At 43.8% G+C, this 17,388-nt stretch overlaps 1 protein-coding gene across 2 annotated transcripts in view; it reads left to right on the top strand.

Annotated features, from left to right (window-relative positions):
• Positions 1-5,469: 5,469 nt before the first annotated feature.
• Positions 5,470-17,388, top strand: part of ccdc18 (coiled-coil domain containing 18) — a 40,942-nt gene continuing 29,023 nt past the window's right edge. For both annotated transcript variants that reach the window (XM_034104543.2, XM_034104542.2), the window contains exons 1-11: positions 5,470-5,561; positions 6,816-6,962; positions 7,548-7,654; positions 8,871-8,999; positions 9,248-9,344; positions 9,850-9,971; positions 10,110-10,389; positions 10,874-10,961; positions 12,584-12,801; positions 13,337-13,447; positions 13,967-14,098. In XM_034104543.2, coding sequence (XP_033960434.1) covers positions 6,840-6,962; positions 7,548-7,654; positions 8,871-8,999; positions 9,248-9,344; positions 9,850-9,971; positions 10,110-10,389; positions 10,874-10,961; positions 12,584-12,801; positions 13,337-13,447; positions 13,967-14,098 — 1,407 coding nt within the window. In that variant the 5' untranslated portion in view covers positions 5,470-5,561; positions 6,816-6,839. The remainder of the gene's footprint in view (positions 5,562-6,815; positions 6,963-7,547; positions 7,655-8,870; positions 9,000-9,247; positions 9,345-9,849; positions 9,972-10,109; positions 10,390-10,873; positions 10,962-12,583; positions 12,802-13,336; positions 13,448-13,966; positions 14,099-17,388) is intronic.

The following is a 17,388-nucleotide window of genomic DNA, read 5'->3' as shown; positions in this document are numbered from 1 at the left end:
AGTAGGCTCAGAAGACTGAAGAACGGGGTACCGCAGGGGTCTGTTCTCTCGCCGATGCTGTTCAATATTTACATCCACGACCTACCTGATACAACATCCAGAAAGTATGGCTACGCAGACGATCTTGCCATCATGCTGAGCCGACCAACGTGGAAGGCGATGGAAGAGGGTCTTAACGAAGACATGGGCACACTAGTAGCATACCTCCGAAGGTGGCGCCTACAGCTCAGCATCGGGAAAACAGTCGCAGCGGCGTACCACCTTAGCACCAGAGAAGCCAAGAGGGAACTTGAGGTGCGCGTTGACAACAAATGTCTGGAGGTCCAGCAAGCCCCGAAGTATCTTGGAGTGCGTCTGGATCGGACATTGTCCTTTTAATAAACACCTGGAAGAAGTCAAGGCCAAGGTGACATCCAGGGTCGCGCTGATCCGCCGCCTCGCTGGAACAACCTGGGGAGCCTCCGCTAAGACGCTGCGAATATCCACTCAAGCCCTGGTCTTCTCTGCAGCCGAATACTGCGCCCCAGTCTGGAGCAGAAGCCCTCATGCGAAAAAGGTCGACGTGGCTATCAATACCTCCCTTCGAATAATAACTGGATGCTTAAAGCCTACCCCTGTGTCCCTCTTGCCAGTCCTTGCGGGAATAGCACCGGCCGGCCTCCGACGGGAGGCTGCCACCCTCGCCCTGGCCAGGAAGGCACAAAAGTATGACTGGCACATCCTGCACCACACCACAATAACTCCAGCACCTCCAAACAGACTCAAGTCCCGCCACCCCTACAACATAGCAGCTCAAGAGATGCTCAACTCCACCTCTGAGGACATCTCCAGAGATGCATGGTTGGCAGCAGCTTGGAAGAAGGAGTGGGTGTCAGCCGGGCCCTCCCGAATCCACCGTTACATCTGGGACCCAGGAGATGGCACCATTGGAGGAGACGACCTACCGCGCCGGCAGTGGACCACTCTAAACCGTCTACGAACTGGGGTCGGTCGCTTTAAAACCACGATGAAGACGTGGGGCTTGGCGGACAGTGCGGCATGCGAGTGCGGTGACCCTGAGCAGACCGCTGTCCATATAATCACCATCTGCCCCTTATATAGACCACCCTCGGAAGCCAGCCTCTTCGACCTAGGACCAGAGATGCGGGCATGGCTACACGACACCGAGTTGGACATATAACGTTATACGAAAGAAGAAGAAGAGGGAGACACTATAAATGAACCAAAAATAAATAAACAAGTTTCAGTGTTTTTTTCATATTAGAAATGGTATGTTATTGGTTATGGCCATTAAAATGTAACACATTTATAATATGTTATAAATGTCTATTTTGTTATTTAATACAACATTTGACATTAATAACAGGCATGATTATTACCCTTATTCAGAGTGCCTAATAAATGTATATTTTTTTTACAGTGCAGATTTTGGCTTTTTTGGGACCATCGCACATGTGTGTAAGTAACAAGTATGCTGTATAATCTGCAACAACTGTCAGGTGGTGTTATTGATTATCTTTGCAAAAGAGCCCCCACCAATATAGCTACGTCGATCCTTGCGTAATGCGGAAGTGGGCGTGGTTAAATCTAAACTGGGTTGGAAAAACGATAGACGCGTCCCTGTTCGCTCTGCCAGAGCCATATAGACCAACAGAAAGGTTAATGTTAAGGTTGTTGCACGTCACCTTCACTCAGAAACCTCATTCCAACTTTAAAATGTTACACATCTTTCTGACATTATTCATATTGCACAACTTTTAAATCAGACTCATACTTTTAGAGATATTAAACATTGTTCAGACCTTGGTAAAGAGGCCTCTTCAGATTTTAACATTAGTGTGAGGCAGAGTGCGTGATGTCACAGCTAGAGTGGGGGACAGCTTGAAATTCGCCTCTATATATTTTTTAAACCTTCCATAATTAAAGACACAGAATTTAATTTTAATTTAAATGAATCAAATGTTGTAATTTAATCTGTTCTTTTATTATTCACATAGCTGTTCTGAATGAAATGATGGTGTTGATCTGTATTGTTTGTTTATTATGCTTTTGTCAAAAGAGGCCAAAACTACCGTTGAAAAGTGACAGTTCAGCGCAGGCGCCAGTGTTCGCGCCTACTGTAATTAGCAACCCTCTCCACCAATCAATGCGCACACAGCTTCTGTTCGTCCAATCACAAAAGGTGTTGTTAAGGCGTGGGCGGGGACTTAAAATACAAATTGTTCCGGCTACATTGCTTCTACACGGGTATCCTGGAAAGTTTTGTTGAACTAGAAGTTTAAATACATATATTTTAAACGTTTACAGTGACTGGAAACATTTAATATTATACTCGGAACGTAAATGTTGTTAGTGAGGTTGTTCGGTAGGTTATAGGCTTTGGAACGATAATGCGAATTAGCTAGCCACCTGTTAAGCATCTTTGTTTACATGTATCGAGTGTAGCTAAGCTATCTGCTAGTGTGACATGCTAACTATTAACTTACCGATTGGTTGATGATATAACTTAGTTGTGGGTGTTCTTCACTTTTCCAAACATTCACGTTAGATATGTTGCAACTTAAAGCCAACCTCACCAAGTCGACAAGTTGTTGAGTAGTTGCCATGTACGCATCGTTACTCTAATGTTTGAGAACGAGAGGAGTTTAACCGAAGATGTGGTCAGTTTGAGGAATCTGCTTCTACTGACAGAGCTCAGTCTGATCAGTGTGGGGCAGAAATTGAGGTGAGCGGCACACTGCATGACATGGACTCAGACACACAGTGAACCTTCTGCTAATGTCTACAACAGCACTTCTACCACTGACCGAAACCACAGACACCAGTTCAGGATATTACGACGAGTTTTCACGCATTCATTGTATATTTATGCGAGAGAATATTTACAAAAAGTATCCAACGTTGCTCATTTGATGCTAGTGTGACAAGTTAATAATGGTTTACAACAGATTCCCATTCTGCAGAGCATACAAGACGATCACATTAATAAAACAACAAAACAAGGGAAAAACACAACAAACATAAGCAGTCACACAGACATGACAGAAGTATTAATTGTGGTATAAAAGGTAATTCAGGAATATTTCCCTAACAGATTACACAAATGTATGTTAATCAACTTTTCCGGTATTGACTTTAATTAGTTCAGTTAACCAATAATATGCATTTTTAGAATAAAAACCAGATTTATAAGGCTTTAGTTAATCTTTACAAATGATTGTTTAGTGTTAGAGGAAATTGCATTGTGACCTGTGTATGTCTTTTCATTTGTTGGTATTGTATTGTTCTTTCAGCCCCTGTACATGACCCCATAATATGGTACCTTGAGACTTGAAATAATTGTAATTTGGTTTAATAAAAAAGACAAAAACGTAATTAACATAAAGTTTGTATTTATTTTTGCAATATTTGATGTATTTGACCAAAAACGATATGATTGGATAACTTGCAATATATTTCTGAAGCTATGCTTTCTTTCCTCCCACTTCAGTTTGCTTTGTTTTCTTGTAACTTGTCTGTATATATTAATTTCAGTGAAGTGGTCATTCCTAGCATTCGGTGCCATTTAGGTCCCCAACACATTATATCATATATTTTGTATTTAAAAGGTCTAATGCTTATTTTTTAAAAGCTTGGTTTTAAATGTGTATCCCCCTCTACCATAAAACAACAAAGTTATTTACCCAGGAATCAAGATATTCAAAATTCTAAATAATTACTCAGATTTTAGCACAACTTCTGTAACAGATATATAAAAAGAAGAAATACAAAGAAGAAATACAAACAAATTCTACATTGTTGTCACTGTTGTATAACCCTTTTGCTAATATTCCTCACCAAATGTAATTCTTTTTTATTAATTCATTTTGTATTGTTTACATTTTTTTTTAAAGTGTGTGTCCCCTGTTTGAATGTCCCCCCTGTTACTCTGATTTGAATCTTTCTGGACACGCCCCTTTACTATTCTACTATTTGTATGACTCAAGAAGAAGGATACATTTTGAGTGGGAAAATCATCTTCAAGAAGCCGAGTGTATGCATTCTTCCTTCAACGTTGTTTTAATGTTAATGTGTTAAATGTTTTTATTTTCAATTTCTTTTTACAACTTTAGTGCAAAATGAACATGAATATCAACATATTTCCATATGTGCTTGTTAATATCAATTTAGACAAAGTAATTGTACATAACAATTTCACCAGGAGACTATGCTCCTATTCAAACACTGAGTAAGTGCATTGAACAAATCAGTGACTGGATGTGTCAGAACTTTCTCCAATTAAAGAAAGATAAAACTGAGGTAATGGTTTTTGGAGCCAAGTCAGAATGTATAAAAGTTAGCGCTGAGCTTCAGTCTGCAATGTTCAAACCAACAGATAAAGCCAGAAATCTAGGTGTAGTCATGGACTCTGACCTGAGTTTCAACAGTCACATTAAAACAGTTACTAAATCAGCCTACTATCACCTAAAGAACTTATCTAGGATTAAAAGACTAATGTCACAGCAGGATCTGGAAAAACTTGTCCATGCTTTTATCTTCAGTAGACTCGACTACTGCAATGGTGTCTTCACAGGTCTCACAATCTATTAGAAAGCTGCAGCTGATTCAGAACGCCGCTGCTCGAGTCCTCACTAACACTAAGAAAGTGGATCACATCACTCCTGTTCTGAAGTCTTTACACTGGCTTCCTGTGTGTCAAAGAATAGATTTCAAAATACTGCTGCTGGTTTATAAAGCACTGAATGGTTTAGGCCCAAAATACATTTCTGACCTCCTGCTAAATGATGAACCATCCAGATCTCTCAGGTCTTCAGGCACTGGTCAGCTTCCTGTCCCCAGAGTCAGAACTAAACATGGAGAAGCAGCGTTCAGTTATTATGCTCCAAACATCTGGAACAAACTCCCAGAAACCTGCAGGTCTGCTGCAACTCTGACTACTTTTAAATCCAGCAAGAAGACTTTTCTTTTTGTCGCTGTATTCATTGAACTATTCACATCTTAAACTGCACTGTAACTTTTATCCATGTATTTTTTCTTTTAATGTTTTTTTTATTATCTTTTCTTTTTAATGACTGATTTTAAATGCCATTTTCTTAATGTCTTTCGTTTTTTGTAAAGCACTTTGAATTGCCTTGTGTTGAAAGGTGCTATATAAATAAACTTGCCTTGCCTTGCCTATAACGAAATCTTTATCTTTATACAATATCTATTCACAATTATCCAGATAATGGAATTCATCACGATGAATGTATTGTGAGTTTACATCGTCCAGTGTTGGAAAGAGAGTTATTGTTTTAAATCTAAATGTCAAATATCTTTGAGTAGTTCTGACTCCTCATCCTCCTCTCTTGATCCCCTTTGGACGTGCTGTGCAGTCAGCCAGGAGGCCATGAGGACAGAGGGGAGTGTGAGCAGTGTGAGAACCTAGCCCTCCCCGACCTGCAGACACCTGATGGTCCTCCATCCCAGCTGGGCTGTGTCTGCCAGGAGAGTCCTGCCAGAGGGACGGCTGAGAGACGTGCTGCTGCTGGCAGTCTCACCCCCCCCTCCCCATCTCTCAGGTAAGAAACACCAAGCTTGTGGGTGAAAGAATAACAAACGGCCATCAAGATATGCTGTACATTGCGTATGTACATGTACATGTTCATGTTACTGTATGAGTGCAAGCGTACAACAAGCATAATTGGTCCCTCTAACGAAGAAATAGGTAGATATTAAACTTCTCTTCTGTGGGTCGTGTGGTATATATTTAAATGGTTTGGTTTGAGTCACATGGCAGATTCATATTTGACGAATTTGATTACTTTTAGACCAAGCGTCAACTTTTGAGACTTGACAAAAAAAGACTTCCTTAAACCTGCATTCTTTCAAATAACCAGCAGAAGCAGAAAGGGGTTTATTGCCAGGTCGGTTCACACGTAAGAGGAATTGACATACATAACTTTTAAAACAACATTTTTTTTAAAAGTACACAGATAGCGAACTATATTAAGAACACTGTAAAAAAAATGTATACATAGATAGCAATAAAATAAAGCAGTAATTTACAGCGAAATAGAATGCAGTGAATTATAGAATATGAAATATGTGCAGTCAGCAATATTTGAACATGTGTGCATTAATGTAATGCGTATAGAGTCTGCGTTGTGGCTGAGGTAAAGTGTCAGTGGGGGGGGGCCTTGTTTAAGAGGCCGGTAGCGGAGGGGAAGAAAGTGTTCAGGTGGCGAGAGGTTCTGGTCCTGATGGAGCTAGAGGGGAGGGGGGTGAACAGTTTGTGTCCAGGGTGGGAGGGGTCGGCCACTATCTCCCCTGCCCGCCCGCAGCAGGGGGCAATTTATTATTTATTTGCAAAAAAAGAGGTCTATGAGAAAATTAGCCTCCTTCACACTTGATTTATGAACTCGATGAACATTTAGGTAATCTGCTCATTGTCTCGATTACACGATGTTCATATTTGAAACTATTAAACCTGTTATTACCACACGGGGTATTGTCTGTGTTTTTGTCTACAACTTTTATAGAACAGTGAGTTTTCTATTCATGAAACTTAGTCGTAACATTAAAGCCGGCTCAAACTGTCAGACGGTTCAGCGTGACATTGGACTTAGACACCACTTCTTGCCTCATTTCGGGTTTGTGAAACCAAGAAAATGCCCAGTCCACACACACAGCTGATATCACGGTGACTACTTCCATTTTGTATATACAGCCGATGCTTTAGGCTTAGCTTGAGAAAATCAACTTGAGGCATAAAAAGTACATCCTTTGAAACTGCAACACATGTCTCATCCACACTGTTCTCTCTTCCCCCTCAGTCTGCCTCGTTCAAGTCAGTAGAGATGGAGTCCTTCTCTGCCAGGCTGCGTCAGGAGAACGCCTGTCTGAGCGCGCCGGATGAACAGATGCAGCTCATCAGCGACCTCGATGCCATGCAGTACGACCTGTCCTCCTCCAGGTCTCAGGTGTGGTGATAATCCTGAATGGAGGTGCTGACATCTTCTGATGGTCTATGTTCTGCTTTATAGCATATAGACACATGGATGGATGTTAATGTCACATTTAATCACTTTATTTCCCCTATTTACAATATCTCTTACATAAAGGCAATATTAATATAGGCTCTAAATATGGGGATTTACGTGGACAGATGGACGGGTCCGCTTTGGGGAAAGGAAGGTGTTCAAGCAGGTTATCAAGGCACTGCACACAATGGAACACACACAGGAAAGATATCATTATGACCAGTAGAATGGTGTGCATTGTATATACTACATTCTATATAAACGACAGGCAATATAAGTTGTAAAGAAATCAGAAAAAACCTTGGATTCTTTATACGCTAGTAAATTATGCAAAGTAGTTTTATTTATTTTCTGTCATAAGAGTTCTTAGTGTCAGTGTTTTGTTGCTAAATGCATTGCTCCATTGACTCTTCACATGAAATGTCAAGGCACAACAATGAGAACATAACCACTGTTACAGATGTGTGATGACGAGTACAACTGTAAATAAATATCCTGTGTGTTGTTGTTGTTGTTGTTTTCTAGGGCCATCTCAGAGGCCCCAGGCTGGGGGTTAAGAGCAGCTTGGCAGTCATGAGTGAGCAGATTCGTCAGCTTCGAGCAGAGCTGGAGACTCAAACTGCACAGCTAAAGTACCCCCCCTCAACACAGATCACTGTCGCTGTTTGTGTAACTGTAACAACTGCATGCCTGTCTTCTACACACTGGATACCGAATTGATGTTAAAACTATAAACCTTCCCAAATCAAATGTCAACGAATAGACTTAAATACGATTTTTTTGTTTTCATTGAGTACTTCAATTATGTAACACTTGTTAAACCTAGAGAAATCTGTAATTGACCCAAGGTGACGCAGCATTTCATTTGGCTGACTGTGTTAGAAACCTATCCTTTCTGCTGTAGTTGGCTCCCGAGCCAGCGCGTCTCGTTTGAAGGATGCGAGTCAACACAGCTGGCAGCCGCGGTGAAACTCGAGCGTTTAGAGCGAAGCGAATATTCGCATCGCGTCCGGTGTGAACGCACCATCAGGCTCGAAGCCAGCGTTCTCACAATCATAAACCATCTGTGACCGATAGTTGCCCGGTCATAAAACTGGGAACATCAACGTTTGCTGAGGCCTCATTCCTTAAGACAGATACAGACTCAGGGCTGGTCACAAACGTCATCACATGTTACATATCTTAGGAGTAAGGGAGAATGATTCTCTAACGGCATGCATTCTGTAAACCAGTGTTGTGATCTCTTGCACTCGTTCGGCAGTAGACGTGGGAGATGTACCACAAACATGAAGACAAACGTGTTCAAATAGAGAATATGTCTCCTCCCTCCTTTCTGCTGAAGTAACTCTTCTTTAAAGACCTCCACCCCGCTCGTCACAACTGTTCACCTAAGAATCTTTAGGGTCTAAGGTGCTTTCTGGATAACTCTTATATTTCCCAGGAACTAGTCTTAAGTGAATATTTTTAGAAATGTCATAAAACTTTATTTCCTCGAACAATACAGAAATATGTAACCTGGAGAATCTAATAACAAACTCCCAGGATCGTAGGCTCCTAAAAACTGCCTCCAAATTGTGTCCTTTTTATTGTTCTAAATACCATCACAGGAAGGGTCCTTCTGAGGCAGGACATGTACAAATGGTGCATTTACAGTCATGTGCTCTTGGGAACAGTTAGTCACTCATAACACTTGTCCATATATACCCTTGATGTATTCCTGTAAATACTCTAATTAGGCATGCTTAAGTGGCTTTTCATTATTTCCATTTTATCTTTCAATTATTTTCATCCTGTTCCCTTAACCTCCGATCAAACCTAGCTTGAATGTCCTGTGCCGCGTGTTTCCAGGGCAACAGAGCTGAGGGCAGACTGCAGTCAGGAAGCAGCCGCCCACAGTGACATATTGGTGGCCAATCTCACGGAGGACGTGAGCGCGCTCAGAGAAGAGCTGGACACCAAGACAGCTCTGTGCAAACGGTGAGTCCTGGTCTGGGAGGCGCACACAGCTTCATTTGATTACAGTGCAGATCAGTTCTTCAGCTTTGGGACACTACAGAAAGCTCACATGTATCTGCAACACTGTGATCTTTCTCATCAGAACTAGCGGTACCTGAAGGACACACTAGGATCTCAAGTTGAAAAGAATCACATACTCTATTGATATTTCTGATTAGTTATTGTTAGAGTTTTTGTTAATGACCTTTTCTCTTCCTCATCCCTTACAGGGCTGAGCAACAAAGGAACCAAGCACTTGAAAATGCAGAGAAACTCAAAGAAGCCTTCAAAGAGTATAGGGCTACTGTTTCTATCAAATTTCAGAGGGTAAACATTATTTACTTTAATGGTTTAATTATTAAAGGGGCCCTTTTGACTCATTGTCAGGTTCTTATCAGCATGTAGTGTCTCTACTGGGACATGTCATACTGCCTGTGCTGCAGCACCTCTTTCACCCTCTGTCTGAAACCAGAGCCCAGTCTGCTCTGATTGGTTAGCTGGTTGACTCTGTTGTGATTGGTCGACCGCTTAGAGATGTCCCGCCCCTTAGCCTATCAATAAAATGTGTTGGAGCACTAGCCAATAGAAGAGCAAGTGTTACATAGTAATGTCACTAAGTTATGATAGCAAACAAAGTCGTCCAATGGAGGTTTACATGCACAGAGACCTATAGAACACACTACAGGTAAGGAAAACCACACAAAGCAGAATAGGGCCCCTTCAAAGAACAGTATATTCATATATATATTTAATATATATATATATTTTTAAATGACTGCTTTAATGTTGCACATTAATGCCTAAAAGGCCATTCCGTCTTTGTGTTTCCAAGGTGATGGAGAGTGAGAGCAGACTGAAAGAGAGTCTCATTGGGTGTGGCGGAGAGAAGGAGCAGTTGGAGGGGAAGTGCTCTCTGCTGGAGAGGGCAAAGGTCCAACAGAGTCAGGCCATCTGGTACGTGACCTTATTTGATGTTTGTAGAAACACACAGGTGGCTTTCTGACCTTTATGATCAGTCACATCTTTGAGAAAGAAAGGCTTTGATTTGCTTGCTCACACATTCTGTCCCCAATGACCCCCGTCTGCCTGCAGCCAGCTGACGGAGGAGGCGTGGCAGGCCAGGGCTGCAGCTGCTGGCCTGCAGGCCCAGCTGGAGGAGGCCGGACGAAAGGCCTTACACCTGGAACGGCAGCTCACGGAGCGGGGCGCTGAGTTCAGGGAGCTGGCCTCTCTGCAAACAGATCTGGAGAACCTGCGCACTCTGACCCAGAGGCAGGAGCAGAGCCTGGTCCAGGGCCAGAGGGAGGCCCAGCAGAGGGAGGCGGAGCTGGCCGGCCTGGAGGCCACGCTGACCCTGCTGCATCTACGAGAGGTCCAGAGGAGTGCTATACGCAAATCAGTGTTGTTTGTGTCCCGTGACTCTGTGAAGTCTGCGACAGTGACGTCATGGTTACATCACGAGCTGTTTGCTTTGGTGGACCAGGGAAGGTCCACAAGGAGTTGCTATATTAACTTAGGGTTGGGAGGGTTACTTTCCACATGTAATCTGTTACAATTACTCAATACCTGTTCAAAAGAAAGAAGTAATCAGTAACCTAATCTATCAAAATAGTATTGAGTATCACTATCACAATATAAAAGTCATGTAATCTGATTGCTTTGCGTTACTTTTGGATTACCTCAATGTCAAATGCAAGAGAAGATAAATATCAATAAGTTGTTTTTTACTGAAGTGTTTAACACAACACAACAGAACAATGTAACCTTAGAGAAGAATACATTTTGTATCAAACATGTGTCCTATAATATATAATTCTTTGTTCACTATTGTCTAATATTGTTTCTTTTTATTTCAGGGTGTGGCGGGGACGCTGTGTGTCAGGCCCTGCATGCTTCCCCCAGTGGACTATTCAGGAACTGCACACATACTGAATCTGAAGCCAGGTATGCTGAGACCTCGGAGTTAACAGAGATGTGAAGTGTTCTGCCTCCCCTTGCAAGGACACTATATACACCACTTTTCATGGAGTAAGAATGAGAAGCTCATTCTGCATACCTTTTGCTCATGAGGTGAAAGCAGAGGTGGAAGCAGTAGAAATTGTACTTGAGTAAAAGTGTAAGTACTCAGATCTTGTAGTAAAAGTAGAAGTACCAGAGTGTAGGAATACTCTGTTAGTAAAAGTACTGCATTCAAAATGTTCCTCAAGTAAAAGTTGAAAAGTATTCTCATCAAAATATAGTGAAAGTAGCGACAGTAAAAGTAGTCGTTCAGATTGGTCCATTTCAGAATAATATATATGATATGTTTTATAATGATTGATCATGAAAGCGTTCTCAAAGCTGGTGAAGGTGCAGCTGGTCTGAAGTACTTTGTAGACTGCAGGGTAGCTGGTGGATTTACTCCAGGTGGAACTAAAGTCTGATTCAACACTTGGTTATATTTCACATCATTCATCCACATCTGTGAAGTAACTAAAGGGATTAGATACTGTCGAGGAAACTTCTGTGTAGCGATGCAGTGGGAGTCACCGACTCACGAAGGAGACACGGGACGAGCACGAGTTCTGATGTCAAACACTGAGATTTATTACAAGCATCGGCCGGAGAATCACATCACAGGTCACACAGTCAAAGGGTCTGACTGCACGGGTGGGTTGCCATGTCACATCTGATCAGCCTCGCATCTTGGTAGTCCTTTTAACCAGTTTACAGAGAGTCAACCCACATATTGGGGATGGGCGTAGACATCTACAGACACACGAGACGTCTCTCCCATCTCTGGAGCTTAGAAGCTAGCGTTCTCACACTCGCAAACCTCCCTATGCCCTGTAGGTCAAGCTGTAAAACCTAGTGTCAACATGCGACTGCATCAACACATTCCTCACGGGAGAGTAGAAGCAGGGATGGTCCTACATGTCAACACACAACATAAGGTTAAATGTCAGACTCTAAGGAGTAAAGACAAAATGAATCCCTAACAGATACATGTAGTGGAGTAAAAGTACACCATTTACCTCTGAACAATAGTGGAGTAGAAGTACTAAGTACGTAGCATAAAATAAAAGTATCTCAAAATAGTACTTAAGTACAGTACTTGAGTAAATGTATTTAGTCACCTCTAGGTGAAAGAATGAAACTATTTAAATCTTGCATGGTAATTAAATGTGTTAAATGTGTGTGAAAATGACTAGACCCAAGTTATATATTTTATACATTTACGTATTTCCATTTCCATTCCCCCTCCTGTTTCAAACATCTTTCAAACCTATAATCATTTTATTATAATCAAGGTCAATGAATTTCAATTTGTTTTCAATCTTAGTCATTTGAACTACTATTTGATTCAAATGTAGGATGATAGTAATCGGACATCTGATAATTAAAAATACAACAGAGGGAAAAGCTTATCGAGCGCCTCCAACCTACAACTTCGCCTTACCTTGTAAAGAAAAATAGATTTTTGTTGTTAAAATGTGAAAGTAAAAAAATTGCATATATCATTTTTTTCTAAAGAGTAATTCCTGTCTTCTCTTCCCCGTGGCCCCCCATGGTGGCCCCCCTGGCAGGTGAAGGCTACCAGCAGCTGCTGCGCGCCCTGCAGCTGATGGAAGCAGAGCGGAGCAGACAGAGCAGCCTGGTGGAGCAGCTGCAGGAGCGTCTCAGCAGGTCCCAGGAGGAGACCTCCACCCTGCAGAGCTCCATGGCCCAGAGAGCCTCCCACTACCAGAGCCTCCACTCAGAGCTGCTGGACAGAGTCAGCCACACCACCGACAAAGAGAAGGAGGTGAGGTGTCAGGTCCTCTCTGTCATCCTCTTCATCATTTCTTTGATATACTTGACTGTATCCAGACCTGTATTATATTAAACATGGGTCTGCCACATAGGAAATCAAATGTTCCTGTCCATGTGTAGGTAAAGGGAGCTATACAATGTCTACATACGTTTCCCTGGGGCTCTTTTGAATCTCAGACTTCAGTGCACGGACGCCACGCTCTCAGCAGGGCAACTTTAGTGACAGACTTTGGGAGATATAAGTCACTAGTCAAGGTCAGATATTTTACTGACTCTAAATATAAGAAAAACAATGTTTTGAGGTAAGGAGATCTTAAAACATTTGCACGTAGCCTGATTTCCCAAATCCAGTCACTATCATTTCAGAGCATTGATAATACAAATAGCATTTTTACGATCACTCGATCTTTCATGGATTTCACAAAAGCCACCTCGGCCATGAAAAATAAGCATATTGTCAATATAAAAAAAAGGTTAGAGCCGATTATAGGTTCTTACTCATTGTTTTTATCTCTGTTTTACTCTAGTTGAAAAGAAAAAGTGCACGTGTGGCTGCGCTGGAGAAACAGCTACAGGAGAAGACCTCTGCTTACAGTCAGGCTGCTCTGACCAACACCGAGCTGGAGAATCAGCTACTGGTAACACACACACACACTCACTCACTCACTCACTCACTCACTCACTCACTCACTCACTCACTCACTCACTCACTCACTCACTCACTCACTCACTCTCTCTCTCTTTCTAAGCCTTCCTTTCGCGTTTCACGCCTCTAGCACATTGTGTTTGAATTTGGCCAAAGGTCAAGCTCACTGAGCTCACAAAACACAATCGGGCCATTCTTCATGCGTGCTAAGTTATGACAATTTAGCACACATTCCTCATAGCATTATTAGAGAGGATGAAGTGATAAATATATATTGACTCCAACTTGTTTTATTAATGGTTTTGTTGACTCTTGTATGTATGTTTTATAAAAATATACATACAAGGTCTTTGAAAACAATCTGTCGATCTTAATGCGTTTTTTACGTGACACAGGTTATCATTTAAACATGCTAAATGTATTCTCTAACGCCAAATGTATTCTCTAACGCCATTTACATTTTTTGCCGAAAAAACGTTGTTATTTAGTGTCTTTCTTTTTGTAATTACAGGAGAAAAAGGCCACGGTTCAGCATTACCAGTCAATGATGAGTAAAAAGCAGAAGGAGTACCAGCAGTCTTTGGAGAACTGTCAAAACTCTCAATCGCACCAACTGACTGAGCATCAGCACAGAATAGAAATGGTGATCTACTTCTCCACTCTGCAGCCCCCCTGACTCTGTTTCATTCATCACTATAAACTGTGTTTCTATTTCGTCCCTAATGACCGCCAGAGGCGGTGCTTTAGCACTGGATATGTCCATCGCACGCATGCGCAGTTCGAGTACCAATAACAACAAAGTCACCTGTGACCCACGTGACTACGGCTACATAGGCCGGCGTCATTAGTGGATCGGTTCCTTTTCATCTTCTCGCTTCGCGAGAGTACCGTGGCTACATTATTGTAGCCTACAGCGTTCAGGTTTGAACGTTTGATCTGAGGGATTTCTCTGCAAGCAGCTGGCCGCGTGCAGCTTCGCGACTGACAGTCGGAGCTACGGGTTGCTAACGCGTCCTCCAGGAGCTGTGGCCGGCTGTGCAGAGCCTCGACGGACAGGTTTGTGTCAACTTGTTGCTGGTGATGGCTGTGTTCCCGCACCCTCTCCCAGCTAAGTTGTCCTGATTGCTGTCTTATTTATTGTTTGGCTTAGACTTTCTGGTGACGACAGTGTTCCCGCTTCCTCTCCCATAAAGTTGCCCTTATTAATTATGCTCTTTTGAGAGTTCTGCTTGTGGCGTTGTGCCCGAGTTATCATTAGCATTTGAGTCCCAGCTTTAGCTGCGTCTCTCATTCAATTTAGTATGGAAAGCCAAGTGTGCCATAATTTGCCTGTTTTTTGTTTAGATGCAGAGAGTAAGGTACGTACTGGCCATAGTTACTACTGTAACTATGGTCCTATGTAAGCACTGGCTATGGTTACTACTGTGACCATGGCCTACGGTTTATGCGGGCTGTTCTATTCCATAGAAGCTAATTATCTGGTCTTAACATTGTGTTTTGACTTGGTTGCTTGATTGTTAGCAGCAGCCGCTTGGCTAACACCTTGCATGTACTGTTAAGCTTCATTATTTAACTCAGCCGGTGAGGGCAGTGCTCTCGCTCCCGCTCCCGGTAACGTAGGGTTTTGATTGCAGTAGCGCTATATCGTGGTATTTACTGCTCCTAGTACTAGACTCGAGTCTACTACCACTGTACTAGGATGATATGCAGAGAACAATCTTCACTGTGTGTGCTGTGTGCTCTGCATGTGTGGCCATTAAAGAGGATTTCATCCTCCCAATATTATATTATCTAGGGTGCAGCCGTTGGCTGACACTTTTAGACGGCGGCCACAGTTACTACTGTAACTACGGTTCTAAGCCGTGTAAGTACTGGCCATAGTTACTACTGTAACTATGGTTCTATGCTGTGTAAGTATTGGCCAGAGTTACTACTGTAACTACGGTTCTATGCCGGGTAAGCACTGGCCATGGTTACTGCTGTAACTACGGCTCTGTGCTGTTCTCTTCTTTAGAAGCTAGTTGTCTGGTCTTAAACATTTGTGTTGACTTGATCTCGCTTGATTGTTAGCAGCAGCCGCTTGGCTAACGTCTTGCGTGTACTGTTAAGCTTCATTATTAACTCAGCTGGTGAAGGCAGTGCTCTCGCTCCCGCTCCAGGTAACGTATTGGTTTGATTGTTAGCAGCAGCCGCTTGGCTAACATCTTGCATGTTTTGTTAAAGCTTCTTTATTTAAACTCAGCTGGTGAAGGCAGTGCTCTCGCTCCCGCTCCCGCTAAACTTATTGTTTTGATTGTTAGCAGCAGCCGCTTGGCGAACATCTTGCATGTTTTGTTACAGCTTCTTTATTTAAAATCAGCTGGTGAAGGCAGTGCTCTCGCTCCCGCTCCCTGTAACGTATTGCTCTGATTGTTAGCAGCCGCCGCTTGGCTAACATCTGGCGTGGCTGCCCTGTTAAGCTTCTTTATTTAACCCAGCTAGGTGAAGGCAGTGCTCTCGCTCCCGCTCCCTCTGCCGGTAACGTGGGTGTAGTTACATCCCTCTGTGTTCTGCGAGTAGGAGCATTGCTCTACTCTTTCCGTTCAGCAGGTAGCCGGTGAAGGCTGTGTTATCGCACCCGCTCCCGGGTATGCTGCACCTGGCATTCGTTATGAACTCAACCAGTGAAGGCAGTGTTCTCGCCCCCGCTCCTGGTAGACGTGTTGCTTGATTCTAGCAGCAGCCGCCCGGCTAAACTGTCCTATTAAACATCTTTATTTAATCCAGCTAGGTGAAGGCAGTGCTCTCGCTCCCGCTCCCTCTGCCGGTAACGTGGGTGTAGTTACATCCCTCTTTGTTTTCGGCGAGTAGGAGCATTGCTCTACTCTTTCCGTTCAGCAGGTAGCTGGGGAAGGCTGTGTTCTCGCGCCCACTCCCGGTTACGCTGCATCCGGCTACCTATAGACTGGCTCATTCATGTCGCGCCTGTATGGCTTCTCTTGAGCCCGAGGACGGCCATGACCGCTGCCCCCCTCTGCCTTGGCCTCGAGCATTTGAGGGAGGGTCTCACGCAAAGCGCCTGCATGAGCTGAAGATTCAGGCCTCGGGCACTCAGAGTGGCTAGAGTCGCAGAGGTGGCACCTCTCCTCGTCACAACTTCCTCCAGCTCAGTCTGACCGTTCCTGGCGACTTGATGGAGGGATGGCTATGGGTTCACCCCCCAGGTAGAGGGCTAGAGAACAGGCTGTCCTCTAAGGTGGGTCGGTTAGTTGCCGTCATGGAGCAGACGAAGTCGCTCCTGTTGGCCCTTCAGCCAGGGGCCGGTGCGGGGGCTACTAGATTGCCGCATGGCCCTCCTTCGGTTGCCACACCTCTACTTGAGGATGCCATGTCGCTAGCAGCTCCGGACAAACCTCTTCTATGAAGGGGGGGCGGAGCCCAGCTTACCCCTGAGGAGGCTTCCCCCTCCTCTGCTCAGAGCTCTTTGCAGAGCACGGAGGACGCCTACATGGCGGCCATTATTCGTGCAGCCTTGTTACGCTTGCAGCTTCAGGTTCCGCAGGCCGAATCGGCTCAGGCTAGTGTCTTTTTCAGGCATAACCCTGCCCCTTTTCACTCCCACTGTTCCTCCTTCAGAGGAGTACCTGAGGGACCTCCATGCAGGCTGGAGAGACACCAGGGCCCTCTCCCACTCTGCTGCCAGGCAGGATCCGGCGAGGGTGGGGCTGGGTCGCTTGCCATCCATTGAGCCTGCCATCGCCTCCCCGATTCGGGCTCCTGATGCCAGGTGCCCTCGGCCTCAGTGCAGTGTCACAAACGAGCTGCTCTGTAGGGCCTACGACACAGCGGCACGCATCTGATACTGGCTTTCTCTACCTCTCTGCAGCAGGCGCCGGCTGAGCCTTCTTTGCTGGGCCTCAGTGATGCATCACTGTAAGCCTTTGCCCTAATGTC

This window comes from Pseudochaenichthys georgianus, chromosome 17 (assembly GCF_902827115.2).
Source record: "Pseudochaenichthys georgianus chromosome 17, fPseGeo1.2, whole genome shotgun sequence".
Lineage (NCBI taxonomy): Eukaryota > Metazoa > Chordata > Actinopteri > Perciformes > Channichthyidae > Pseudochaenichthys > Pseudochaenichthys georgianus.
The sequence above is the reverse complement of the archived record's forward strand: the minus strand, read 5'-3'. Positions and strand labels throughout refer to the sequence as shown.